Source organism: Vombatus ursinus, unplaced genomic scaffold (genome assembly GCF_900497805.2).
Source record: "Vombatus ursinus unplaced genomic scaffold, bare-nosed wombat genome assembly UNPS02014768.1, whole genome shotgun sequence".
NCBI classification, from domain to species: Eukaryota; Metazoa; Chordata; class Mammalia; order Diprotodontia; family Vombatidae; genus Vombatus; species Vombatus ursinus.
The window spans coordinates 37,168,213-37,180,428 of record NW_020954546.1 but is presented as its reverse complement, the minus strand read 5'-3'; the positions used below and the strand labels follow the sequence as shown (position 1 = coordinate 37,180,428).

General features: G+C 53.3%; 2 protein-coding genes across 8 annotated transcripts in view; one reads left to right on the top strand and one right to left on the bottom strand.

The window, feature by feature from the left end:
• Nucleotides 1-1,033: 1,033 nt before the first annotated feature.
• Nucleotides 1,034-5,401, top strand: LOC114043055 (nucleoside diphosphate-linked moiety X motif 17-like). Of its 3 annotated transcripts, none has more exons than XM_027861925.1 (8): nt 1,034-1,225; nt 1,368-1,554; nt 1,834-1,859; nt 2,065-2,157; nt 2,489-2,587; nt 2,769-2,905; nt 3,055-3,216; nt 5,346-5,401. In XM_027861925.1, the coding sequence occupies exons 1-7, from the start codon at nt 1,034-1,036 to the stop codon at nt 3,206-3,208; spliced, it is 888 nt and encodes a 295-aa protein (XP_027717726.1). In that variant the 3' UTR covers nt 3,209-3,216; nt 5,346-5,401. The 3 variants fall into 3 exon arrangements, with proteins under 3 accessions (XP_027717726.1, XP_027717724.1, XP_027717725.1); XM_027861923.1 differs by lacking the exon at nt 5,346-5,401 and adding an exon at nt 3,494-4,125 and having other exon boundaries at nt 3,055-3,204; XM_027861924.1 differs by lacking the exon at nt 5,346-5,401 and adding an exon at nt 3,494-4,125.
• The window catches only part of LOC114043054 (E3 SUMO-protein ligase PIAS3), a 9,990-nt gene continuing 1,439 nt past the window's right edge, over nt 3,666-12,216 (bottom strand). For 3 of the 5 annotated variants that reach the window (XM_027861920.1, XM_027861917.1, XM_027861921.1), the window contains exons 2-14: nt 9,697-10,117; nt 9,104-9,188; nt 8,827-8,877; nt 8,148-8,238; nt 7,765-7,899; nt 7,450-7,555; nt 7,171-7,244; nt 6,861-7,021; nt 6,424-6,557; nt 6,127-6,295; nt 5,717-5,868; nt 5,521-5,558; nt 3,666-4,911 (exon numbers count right to left, since the gene is read on the bottom strand). In XM_027861920.1, coding sequence (XP_027717721.1) covers nt 4,645-4,911; nt 5,521-5,558; nt 5,717-5,868; nt 6,127-6,295; nt 6,424-6,557; nt 6,861-7,021; nt 7,171-7,244; nt 7,450-7,555; nt 7,765-7,899; nt 8,148-8,238; nt 8,827-8,877; nt 9,104-9,188; nt 9,697-10,114 — 1,881 coding nt within the window. In that variant the 5' untranslated portion in view covers nt 10,115-10,117 and the 3' untranslated portion in view covers nt 3,666-4,644. Of the gene's footprint in view, nt 4,912-5,520; nt 5,559-5,716; nt 5,869-6,126; nt 6,296-6,423; nt 6,558-6,860; nt 7,022-7,170; nt 7,245-7,449; nt 7,556-7,764; nt 7,900-8,147; nt 8,239-8,826; nt 8,878-9,103; nt 9,189-9,696; nt 10,118-11,019; nt 11,996-12,216 lie in introns of those variants that run through there. The other 2 variants (XM_027861922.1, XM_027861919.1) reach the window with 2 other exon arrangements.

The following is a 12,216-nucleotide window of genomic DNA, read 5'->3' as shown; positions in this document are numbered from 1 at the left end:
AGATGAGATTGAGGCAAATGGGGTTAGGTGACTTGCCCAGGGTCATACATCTGGTAAGTGTCTGAGGCTGGATTTGAACTTGGGAAGATGAGTCTTCCTGACTCCAGGTCCAGCACTATCCACTGCTTCTCTAGCATATCTAGCCCTTATTTATTTTACAAGAGTAAGTAGTGTCTTGGCAGCTAGGTTCCAAGTAGAATAGTGCTGAGCTATTTCAGTCAAACCGAAATCTCTTGTCTTTGCCCAGGCCTTACAGTGTTATCACTCCTTACCTCTTTTTCTTGAGATTCCTAGCTGCGGGCTGGAAAAAAAGAAAAGGATATGTATATATGGTTCCAATTGCCTGCCAGTGGCCTTTCCAGTTTTCTGAGTGGATTGCTCTCCCCTAATTAGTTGGGTCTAATAAAGCACCTACCTCACCAGGTCATTGTCAGGATCAAATGGAATAACGTGTAAAGAACTTTGCCACCCTTAACGTGCCGTATAAATGCCAGCTATTATTAATCGATCGAGACGCAATTAGTAAGTTCCTAGGTAGGTACTGGAGATGACAAAGAGAAACATTACTCGTTGCCCCCAAGGAGCTTCCATTTTATTGGGAGAGGCCACATATACATGTAGAAATACGGACGAGGGTGTGTGTGTAGGGTCACCTGTGACTTAAGGGGGCTTTCACGGAAAACTCGGGGAAGACTGGGAGCCCTCCTGCGCAGAGTGCCATACACACAGTAGGCGCTTACCAAGTCCGCGCAAAAGCGTGGGGTTGTAGGGACCTAGCCTGGTGGCCCGGGCTGCGAAGCGCTTCGAGTGCCCGCCGGGGTTTGACCCCAGCCACGGGCGGCCGGGGGTCCCCGGTAGGGGGCCATTAGACGCGCAGAGACCCGGGGGCCACGTGGCGGGTAGCCCAGGGCCCGGCAGGAGGCCGCAGCTCCCTACCCCGCCCACGCCAGGCGTGCGGCCGGATCCGTCCGCTCTCCCGCCAGGCTGGCCGCCAGGGGGCGCCGTGTGAGCCGCTGCCCGGGGCGCCCCCGCCATGGCGCAGGCCCGTGTGCTCCTGCTCCTCTCGGGGCGCCCGGAGCCCCCGAGCTTCGCGCGGAGTGTGTGCGGCCTCCTGGGCCTGGGGCCCGGCCCGGGGCCCTGGCGGGTCTACTGCGGCCTGGAGCGGGGGCGGCTGCTGCTCTCGGACCGCTCCTTCTCGGGCGCCACGGCGCAGCTCCCGCTGCAGGTCCCGCCGCCCCGCTCCTGGGGAGGGGGCCTGGGGGGCAGGGAGGACGGGAAAAAAGTGGGGAGGGGGAAGGCGTGGTCCGGGGGAGCCTGCAGAGAGCGCTGGCCTCGGTGACCCCGACGTCCTTTCCCACTCCCTGCAGCGCCCCAGGTTCTGCCCCTTCTCGGCCCTGGAGCAGCGGCCCCCGGCAGCTGCGGGGCCGAAGCAGCCGCCCGACCGGGGAGTGGACTTGGGGGTGGCTGTCCTCCTGCAGTCCCGTGACCAGAGCGTGCTCCTGACCCGGAGGGCCTCGAGCATGCACACGGCCCCCAACCTCTGGGTCCCTCCAGGTGAACCCTTTTCTCCCCCAAGCCCAGAAGGGGAGGTCGGCACGCTGGGGAGCTCCTCGTGGCCCTCTGCGGCCCTCTCCCAGCCTCATTCGGCAGAGACCCTCGTTTCAGTGGCTTTGCTGCCCAACCACGGGGGCCCAGGATGGGTGTGGGGGTGGAACGCGGGTTCATGGCAGGGACCAGGCTCCTCTGCGGTTGTAGGATTTCGGGGGAGGAGGGGGAGAAGAGTGAAGGGGTCCCAGACTGGGGCACACAGTCACCACCCCGTTGTTATTGTAGGTGGACACGTGGAACTGGATGAGGAGGTAACTACAGCCGTTATGCCCTGAACTTGAAGGGATGGATGCCTCCTATCGGGGACCACTCCGGTGGCCCTGAAACAACTGCATTGGCCTGGGTGGGGGAGGTGGGAGCCCAGGACTTGGGGAAAGAACCGGAGCAGCCTGACAGCTGCCTCTTCCAGATGTCAGCTCTGGCTGGCCACCTGACTCAGTTTCCTCTGATCTCCAGCTGCTGGATGGGGGGCTTCGGGAGCTGTGGGAGGAGACAGGTCTGCAGCTGCCCCAAGGCCAGTACTCCTGGTTCCCTCTGGGACTATGGGAGGTGAGAGTCCATGGGGAGACCGCTCTGTGTTCAAGGACCCACCACCCCCAAGTATGGAATCAGCCCTCTGCTCCAGGGAGAACAGTGCTCTGCACACCTACACACGCGAACACACACACACACACACACACACACACACACACACACACTCTCTCTCTCTTACTTTAAATACCTCCCTGCAGACCAAGGCCCCAGACTACAGCCCAATAACCTATGACCTTTTCTCTACACATACCCCCTTCTTGTGTTTTGACTGCTGAGAACCATTTGGGGTTGGGGTATCCTGTCTGGATCCAGAAAATCTTCACCTGTTGTGTTTTCCCTCTCCTAGTCTGCCTATCCGCCCATGCTGAACCAAGGCTACCCCAGATACCACCACATCGTTCTCTACATACTGGTGACTTCCCAGGAAACAGAGCAACAGCTACAGGTAGAGCTGACAGCCGGACAGGGAAATGTGGCTGTGGGTAATGGGGGAAGTTGGTCTATGAATAAAAGCCTAAGCAGTGGAGAAAAGCTCTCCCCGTGTGCCCCCTATAAAGACCCTCTGACAGGTGTCTGGTGAGTCAGTTGTTATCAAGGGCCACTGAGGGTAAGTGTCCGACCCCCAGGAACGGATCCAACCAAACCGGGAAGAGGTCAGTGCCTATGCCTGGCTGAAGCCCGATGTATTGGCGGCCGTGGCAGCCTCTGAAGATGGACCAGAGATGACTGAACCTCTCCCTCAATACCTGCCACCCTTTGTTCAGTAAGTAAAGATCACTCCCACCAATCTGCCCGCTTGGGTCCACGCATGTCCACTCTACCATAATCTCTTGGCCATTTCTGGGAACAGCCAAGAAGAATGATGATGCTCCTAAGAATCCTAGACCCTGACCTGGGTTCCTTCTGTCCCAGGGTCATGGAGCTTCAGGGAGATGTGGCCCAAAGCCTGGACCTGCCTTTGTCTACCCTGCTCCGGACGTCTCTGAACACGAGGGAGAGTGAGGAGAGGGTCAGTATGGGAACTAAATTTGCCCTTGGTCTATGGCTACAGCATCTGAAGAGGTAAGGGAAGAGGTATGTGCAGATCTAAACCGGTCAGTTTTAGTGCTTTAAGTGGGAGGGCAGGGCTGAACACTGTCAGGAGAAAGGGGAAGCAGCCCTGAACATAGGACCGTGACTTTTGATTCCAACACCTAATAATCTCATGATCAGTCTTACTTTCTTCCACTGTAAAATAGAGATACTGGCACTACCTCCCTCATAGGTGAGGAAAACGCTTGGAAACTCTTTCTCAATGCTGTATACCTGTGTAGGTCACAACATCCTTTTTGTCCTGTTATCCTGACCGTAGGTCCTCAAAGTATCACACACACCCCTCCCCAAAGCCAGAATCAGAATGAAACTGGACATCAGATGCCAACCCACCTCAGCACCACCAAAGGAGGCAAAGGCTTCATCTTTCAAATACAGACATCAAGAAAGCCAAATAGATGAGGCACTCTCCATTTCCCCACAGACATACATAGGATTCACAACCTTTATTGTCGTTGAGAACATTGCTACAACTTTGGAAATATGAAATTAAATTAAAACAAAGGTCATAAAAGAGGGAAGGGTGAATCTGGGGGAGGGGGGACTGAATGTCTCCCCCCCCAAAGGTGCAGAATGAGTTCCATGACCATAACTGTTAAGACTATGGATCCCACTGGAAACTCAGACCCCAGGATAGGGAGGCCTTGGGGAATCATCATCAACTTAAATATATATATATATTTATTTATATATATATAAATAGAGAACCAGGCAACAGGACAAAACCCTACCTCCTCTCCCATCCCAAACCTTAGAGAGGCAGAGAAGGTAGATCTCCTGATCTCATCCTCAGTCAGACTGAGAAAGGAGCAAAGGTCATCTTTGGAGTTTTTTGGTTTTTCTCATTTATGTACAAAAAGCTGCAACTGAAAATAGAGATCTCAGGCCCTATCTTTGTCTCTCCATCTGTCTGTCCCATCTGCGGAAGGGGAATGAATGGACATAGAAGAAATATTGGGTGTATTGAGGGGGACCGATCGAGATCTCCCATCCATCCAACCATCCACCCACCAACACTCACCCGCTTCCCACTCCAACTGCTTCCGATCTAGTTCCAAGACACATGGAGCAGTAGGGGAAAGGAAGAAGAGAATGGAAAACCATCCAGCCCCAAAAGTTAGGCACAACTCTTACATCTCCCTGCCCCTTCTTGGCTTACATGACTCCATCTGAAGAGCATTTTCAAAACTAAACCCAAAATGTCCTTTTAAGGAGGTTAAATATTAACCCTTTGGGTGCTAGCCTCTCCCTCAGCAGAGAGGGGGCCAGGAGCACAGGTCCATGAGTTTCTGCTTGTAGCCTCTGGCCAGAACCCCCAAGGGAATCAGTTCATGGGGCTGAGGGACAGGGCTCCCCTGCTGTCCCCACTCAGTGCTGGAGATGGGTGAGGAGGTCCAGGACCCTAGAGTTTCAGTCCAGGGAGATAATGTCTGGCCGACAGCCAGTGAGGGAAGAGCCTGGAGGGAGGGGTCCCCCATGTCCATCCCTCAGGGCCCCCCCAGGGGCCACGATGCTGCTGACTCGGCCTGGAGGGGGTGCTGGAGGAGAGCCTCGGTGAGAGCTCCCCAGCACAGGGGCCAGCGGACCCAGGAAGTGGGGAGGGGTGCCTCGGTACTGGAAGAAATGGCCGACGGTATCCTGCTCATCTATTGAGGTGATGACCGAAGGGCTGTAGTGCTGAGGGGGAATGAGGGGAGAAAATATTTAAGACTTCACCCTCCCCCCCATCTCCTGCCCCTCAGACTCTTCCCACATACTGCCTCCACATCTTATACATCCCAGAAAAGGCTGACTAATCCACTTGAGGGCTTTTCTCTCAAAAGACCTGCTCACCAAGGGTGTGAGAGCATTTATCCCCAGCTAGAGACATCCCACTATCTCTGTCCCCCTCCAATGTTGTGGGCGTTTAGAATGAACAGAATGTCTGGGCGTCAGAAGGGTATGGCCTGGTATATGTGGGGGGAGGGGTGGAAAGAACTCTAGGACCGAGTGGACTGGGATATCTGGGTTCCAGTTCCAGCCTACCAAGCCACCAGACCTCCTGAGCCTATTTCCTAATCTGTAAATTGAGGAATCTCTTCCAGCACTAAAATTAAAATTCTGCTCCTTAGAACTCCAAAAAGAAATAAGCTGCCTGCCCATCACCTCAGGCTTATCCCACATGGCAAAAGGATGAAAAGCGGGCTCCTCACAGCCAGAGCAGATCCCTTGGTGAGAGTTAGAAAGAAAACCTCTAAAAGGCTACAGAGATTGGACACTTTGGTGGAAGGAGAAAGGAGCTCTCACCTGACTCTCGTTCTGAAAGAAAGTAAATAAGTCCAAACCTGGGAGGAAACGGAAAAAGAAAAGTCAAAATCATTCTGTATCTGCTGTCCACAATTTCCCAGATGTGGGGATTCCCTGAGAAGTTACAGATATCTGAGGAGCAGGAGGTGCAGAGGGGGTTCTTATGGAGGGACCCATATTTGGGTCTAGGTCATACCCTGGATTTCAGTCCCCAGTGGAAAAGCTGGTGGATAATCGGGAAGAGGAAGACTGGACAGGAAGTCACTGCCCAGGGTGCCCATAGCTGGGCTCCGGAGTACAGATGATGGCTGGTGATTGGTAGCCAGTACTCTGTAAGGAGAGAGGAAGCTGGGAAAACCAGCTACAGTCACCCTCAGGTGGTCTTCCAAAGTCCACCCATCTCCTCCTTTGTGTCCCAAATCAGCCCGGCCTCCATGCCAACCCCAGCCCCTCACCACTACACAGAAAAGCAGGCATATCTTCAAGAAGCAACATTGTGACCTCCCTTGTTCCCGATGCCCACATCTCCCCAGTGATCTTGGGAAAACTTCCTGCTCTAAACCCTGTCCTCTCCCCCGACTTCTTTCTCAGCCCAATTCTCTGTACCCTTTGCCTCCGAGGGAGCCAGGGATGGCAGCCGAGGTGACTGGACAGTGCTTCTTGGCAGGGGGCAAGTCTTCCTCATCTGAAGAGCTGTCAAGTGTGAGGTCAATAACCTCAATCTTCTTCTTGCTTTCTGGGGGCTTGCCCTCAGGGCCAGGACCAAAGGGGGGACCTGGAGATGTTAGAAGGACTTTGTCTCAGGATGGATGTCATTAGGCCATAACTGAAGGGAGAAATGGTCAGACATCATCTAACCCTAAACCCCAACTGGGAATCAACAGGGAGTCATGGGTTACTCACCATCTAACCCATACCCTGGCGTGGGGCAAACCTCTGGTGTTTCCTTCTTGGGCCTCATTGGGCACCAGGATCCATCTTCCATGAACTGGATCTCATCACAGTCAGTGCATGAATTCAGAATCTCCATGAATAATCTGGGAGAAGGAAGAAAAAGGTTATGGAGCGTCATGAGAAGATTAGGGCATATAACTGTCCAAGGTTACATCAGCCTAGGGCAAGAGAAAAGCAGGAATTTAGGAGCAACGCGAACTACCTGAGGAGGGGTACTGGAGAGAGGGACAGAAATGTGAGATCTCCAGGGTAAGTCTAGCTGGGTAGAAGTAGCCATACCCATCAGTGCCCAAGCTCTCCTAGGGGGTATTCTTACTGTCCATGTCAAGGAAAAGAAGGGGATTTATCTGGGTGTCCTGGACAAGTGGGAGCAGAGTGGGCCATACCCATCTATGACCAGAGATTCATAGGGAGCCTTCTTGTCACACACAGGACAAGTCCATGTTGGCTTCTTCTCATTCATCTGCAGGTAGAGGGCAGCATCGAAGCTCTGTAGGTGGGCACAGGTGAGGGCCCGGCACGGGACAGCCAAACGCATCTTCCCTAACTGAGGAAAAGCAAGATTTCTCATCACATTTCCTCTAGCCAGCTTTCTCCTTTCTGGGACACTTTATCACAGTAAACAGAAACCCTGGGAGCCCAGCTCAGCCTTCCCACCCCGTCCATCCCAAAAGTCTCTCCTCTTCCAGTACCCACCGGGCACATGAGTGACACCCGAAGGCTTGTGGTGGCCACCTCACTGTCAGGGTCAGCTGTCAATTTCTCTTTGACTGAAAAGAGACCAAAGCCAAGGTCATGAGATCAGAATAGCCCCAGGGGCCAGTGACGACAATAGACACATCATGAGACAGGACTGAGGTCCATAAGGGATCATCCAGGAAAAGTCAGACATGAAGAAGGCTGGGTTAGAGAAGAATGTAAGGGTGAGGCTCGGAATCAGTGAGAGGAGAACGGGGTGTTTATCTTATAACTCACTCAGTGCCCGAGAGTGGTCTGGATTCCGGATGCCCTTGGCTCTCAGTTTCTGCAGGAGCGTCACTGAGGTCAGTTGCCTCACTAGGTACACCGACAGCGAATAATTCTGGGGAGAATGTCAGTATCGGTTTCCCCTGTTACCATGGTACTTACTCCAAAGCAAGGCAGGGGGCCAGAAGCAGTGGGTTATGCTAACCAACCCAACAGAAGTATATCCCCTCCTCTAAAATCTAACCCTCAGACACCACATGCCTCACCTCTTTCCCTCCACTCGTCCCACCCAGGGACCCCTCCCACCCCAGGCACGCAGCTCACCCGGCCGAACTCAGATGACCAGTTGACCACAATAGTATTGGGGACAGTGGCTGAAAGTCGAACTAAGGATGTGATGTTGATAGGTCGGCTGGGCCTTTTGGGTTCAGCCCCATTCTTGGTTGGGGGAAGATAACCCTAGAGAGAATGGGTGGTGGGGGAGGTCAGGGCAGAAGCAGCCCTGGTATCTATGCAGCACCATTGATAAGGGAGGTTGGTACTACACATACACCCTTTTAGAGAAGAGTATCCCCATTTGGAAGGGAGATGGATCTGTAAAGGGCAAGGATGTAGGGATGGGACTGCTAGGAGAATGGTACCACCTGATGACTGGAAGACTGTTGGGACAAGTTGGGGGGGGGAGTGGTCAGAAAGGGGTCACTTACCGGCAAGGGACACAGTTTCCCATTAACCTTGACAAAGAGGTTAGGAGGAAAATAATCTTCCTGGGGACAGCTGGTCTCACAGAGACAGAACCTAATTAAAGATTTGGGGCCGGGGGAGAAGGTACAGGGAGTTACTATCTAGAGGTCTAGCTCCTGAGGCTATGAGTCTGCAGACAGAAGGAGAAAATAAGGGCCAAACCCAGGGATAAGATTGTTATTTCTTCCCTACAAAGTTCAAGGAAAAAAACTCCCTCCTTCCTTTATCCCAAAGGAAAGAATTATCTACCTCTGGACAAGGAATGAAAGTGTCCTGAAAACAAGGTCTGGATGATGGGAAAGCAGCCATCTGAGATGGGCCAATAGGAGAATCCATCAGGGAATATTTTTAATAACACTTTTTTGAATGAATATACTTTAATGTGTCAGAAAATGCCACTCTCCATAGCACAGGGGCATTTATTTTGTGATAAGTCAAGTTGCATGTGTCTCACAACAAACAAGAAAAGCCCCTGTGGGACGGTAAAGACAGGAGATGGAATTGTCGAACCTTCCCTGGGGTTGCCTTTATACCCCGTTGGTCTAAGGAAGCCACCGCCACCACCCAGAGGGGATATGGCCCAATGTTTCCCAGAGTGCTGGGGTGAAGGGGAATCAGAATGTCTTCTGGGACTTGTCTCACCTGAGCTGTACCTGTACTGTATAGTCACACTTGGCCCCGGGCAGGACATCCCTACAACAGAAGGAAGGACAGAGATTGCAGAGTATGGGACAGGGGAAGAAGACAGTCGGGTGGGGAGCGGGGCCTGAAGGAAGCCCAAGGGATGGACGTACAGATGAGGGGGACAGATAGGAAGGTGACGGAAGATCCGAGCTGGAGTCAAGAGATGAGGACCAGAGGCCAGGACGCAAAAACACGATCAAGGACGAGGGGAATCAGAGGGAGGGGGTCCAGGTACCTAGAGGCGAGGATCTGCTGCACTTGCTGTGGTGTCAACGCGAAGGTGAAATGAGCCTCCTCAAACCTCTGGCTGTTTGTGGATGCTAGGTACACAGAAGAGGAGGGACACGGTTACTGAGCAGGACAAAGGTCAGCCACCAACAGGTACCCCACCCAAGTAAGCAGACCGCCCCTGCCTGAGAGCTCAGCCCTCTGGGGGCAGCACTTTGGGACAACAGGTTGTGGCTGTCCAGCTGGATCCAACTCTTCGTGACCCCGTGGACCACAGCACACCATTGACTAGGGGGTTTTCTTGGCAAGGATGCTGGAATGGTTTGCCATTTGCTTCTCCAGTGGATTAAGGCAAACAGGAGGTCTGTGACTTGCCCAGGGCCTCACACATAGTAAGTGTCTGAGGCCATATTTGAACTCAGGTCTTCCTGACCCCAGACCCCCTCGATCTACTGAGTCATCTAGCTGTCCCAACAGTAGGTTAGCTCCTTATTTAGGATGGGAATGTAAATGGAGAAGGATGGAAAAAGGGGGTCATGCTCATACCAAGCACCGTCAGGGGTCTACTACGTCACGCTCAAAGGGACGATGACAACATACCGAGGGTGGTGGGCCGGATGAGTTCCCCATACACATCATAGAAGGGCAGTGGCCTCATCGTGACATCAGGGTGGACTGGCTGGGGCAGGGAAGGGTGGACATCAGCCTCACGTTTAGGCCCTCCCAAGAGGGGTCCTGAAGGCAGGAGGGTGGAGGGGGCAGGTGGCAAGGGGCCAGGAGGGACGATGGGTGGAGCTCCCGGGGGCAGAGACAGCAGCGAGAGCTCAGAAGGTACAAGGGCCTTTCGGGGGAAGCGACGGCGGTAAAGTTCTTTGATCTTCATCTGGACGCTGGGGCCACAGCCAGACTTGAGAAGCTGCAGGGCCTTGGTCAGTAGCTCGTGCTTTCTCCCACTCTTGTTTCGGCCTGCAAAGCCCAGAAGCACCTGGAGCTCAGACACTCGGAAACTCATCACCATGTGCTGGGGAAAGAAACAGCCACGCAGGTGAGCTGGGGTAAGGATCCCAAAGACAGAGACTAACCTAGCCAGGCCTCCCTGCTAAGGGGGAGCCTACCCCATCCCCCAGGCCCACTCCCCACCTCAAGAGAGGGGGAATAATTCTACCATAACCCCTCACAACTAGACATAAACATGCTCTCCTAAAGGAAGCCTGTCCTTTTGCTGAGGAATCACTTAAAGGGGCCCAGAGAGAAGAACTTCACATGGCTAGATTGGGACAACTTGGACCCAGAAGGAGATAACCCAACCCTAAAGGAAGAGGTTAGAATCCCCCTCCTTGTCTCCCCTCACCCACACAGTAAACAGAACTCCACTTCCTATTTCTGTTTCCACAGGCCCCCCAGTTCAGTGCCTCTACCCGCCCCCACACAAACACCCCCAGCTTCTCCCACCTAGAGGGACCTAAACATACCTCTCTCCCTTTGGTAGCTAACAATAGGCCCGGAAAAGCCAGCATTGACAGAGGGGGAAGTAGAACTGCAACCCCCCCATCACCTTCCTCCTCTCCCCACCTTAACTCTAGCACCACCACAAAGCTCCTAACCCTCTCCTTCCTGCTTCTTTTTAGATTCCCAGACCCACCCCAGCTTTCTGAGAGATGAGGCAAAGGGGGAAAACAAAAGAGGAAGAAAGGAAGAAGGATAGAGGGAAGAGAAAAAAGAGGAAGAAAGGGAAAGGATAGGCCTAGGTGGGGGGGGGGGAGGGGAACAGAGAGACTGGGACCAGGTGGTTGGAGGATCTGTATGTAATTCCCAGCCCCCACTTGTGCTTCATTCCATGTAAGTAAGCCTAGGGGCCAAGGCTTCTAGGGAAGGTTTCAATACCCCTCAAATCCCTTTTCACCTTCAGCCTCATGACCCTACCTCAAGATCTCCCCATTTTGGGCAAAGGGAAACTAAGGCCTGGAGCAGAGGGCGCAGAATACCACAGAACACTGGAATCCCACCAGAAACTGGCTTTCCCCCTTCCTCAAGAGTATAGGACTTGACATCGGCTGGGTCCTGCCTTTAATAAAGGGGAGAGGGGTTGGAGCTGATCCCTGAAGGAAGGAGGTTCCTCTCCCCTGCTGAGATCCAGATGGTAAAGCTCTGACCTGATCCCCCAGGGAGAAGGCTTATGGATGGAGAAGAAAGAGGGAGGGGAAAAGCATCTCGGCAGAATGGAATTACAAATCCTCCAGGCCCATCCTCCTGCCACTGGTCTGACAGAGAGTACCAAAGACTCGGATGACAAGACTTATAATGTCTCCTCAAATCACTGTTCCATTTCAAAAGGAGAAAGGAGAGAAACGTCTGAAATCGAGGGGACAGACTGCACATGGCCTCTGTGCAATGTTACTATCAATCAAATGACGGAATATTGCTAAAGCATTTAACAGAGTGCCTGGCACACAGTCGATGCCTAATCAATGCATGTTCCCTTTTCCTTTCCCTGTGCGATATTCTCTGCAGAGGGGGTGGCAAGTCCCACAAGGGAATTACCACTGAGATATTGCCAGCTATGAGCATCCTCAGCCTTGGTCAGAACCTCAGTACCCTTCCTGCATGCCTTGCTCCCTACAAACCAAAGGCCAGCTCAACGACTGGAGCTCTCTTTGAGGAATGAGACTGCCGATTTCCCAGCCTTTCCTCCCAAACCAGCCCCTCCTATGTCATTACCACATGTAGCCTCACTTTTTTTTTCTATCACCTGTAGATATCTCTCTTACCTCCACAGCACAATGGCATCCTGACATCGGTCCTCAATTCCTTGGGCCCTTCCATAGTCTCATTCGAGCATCCCCGAATCTTGCCCACAGCTCTATCTCCCCCGATATTTCAGCGCCCTCCTAGAGCCCCATCCCCACCTCTCTTCCATCTCCCACAATTCTCTCCCTGTGCCCTCCCACTGCCTGTTCTCTAACTCGGTATCTTTCCACAGTCTCATCCCTACATCCCTGTGACTCCGACAATCTCACGCCTTGCCCTCCCTCAGTTGCATCCCTACGTCTCTGCCCTTTCCCACCGCCCCATCCCGACGCCTATGCCCTCTCCCACCTGCCCATCCCCACGTCTCTGCCC

What these genes read in the sequence shown, in the direction of transcription:
- LOC114043055 (XM_027861923.1), top strand. Translation starts at nt 1,034, where the DNA reads ATGGCGCAGGCCCGTGTGCTCCTGCTCCTCTCGGGGCGCCCGGAGCCC. An exon ending in ACGTGGAACTGGATGAGGAG is followed by an intron (nt 1,860 to 2,064) that starts GTAACTACAGCC and finishes TCTGATCTCCAG; the next exon opens with CTGCTGGATGGGGGGCTTCG. An exon ending in TCCCTCTGGGACTATGGGAG is followed by an intron (nt 2,158 to 2,488) that starts GTGAGAGTCCAT and finishes TCCCTCTCCTAG; the next exon opens with TCTGCCTATCCGCCCATGCT.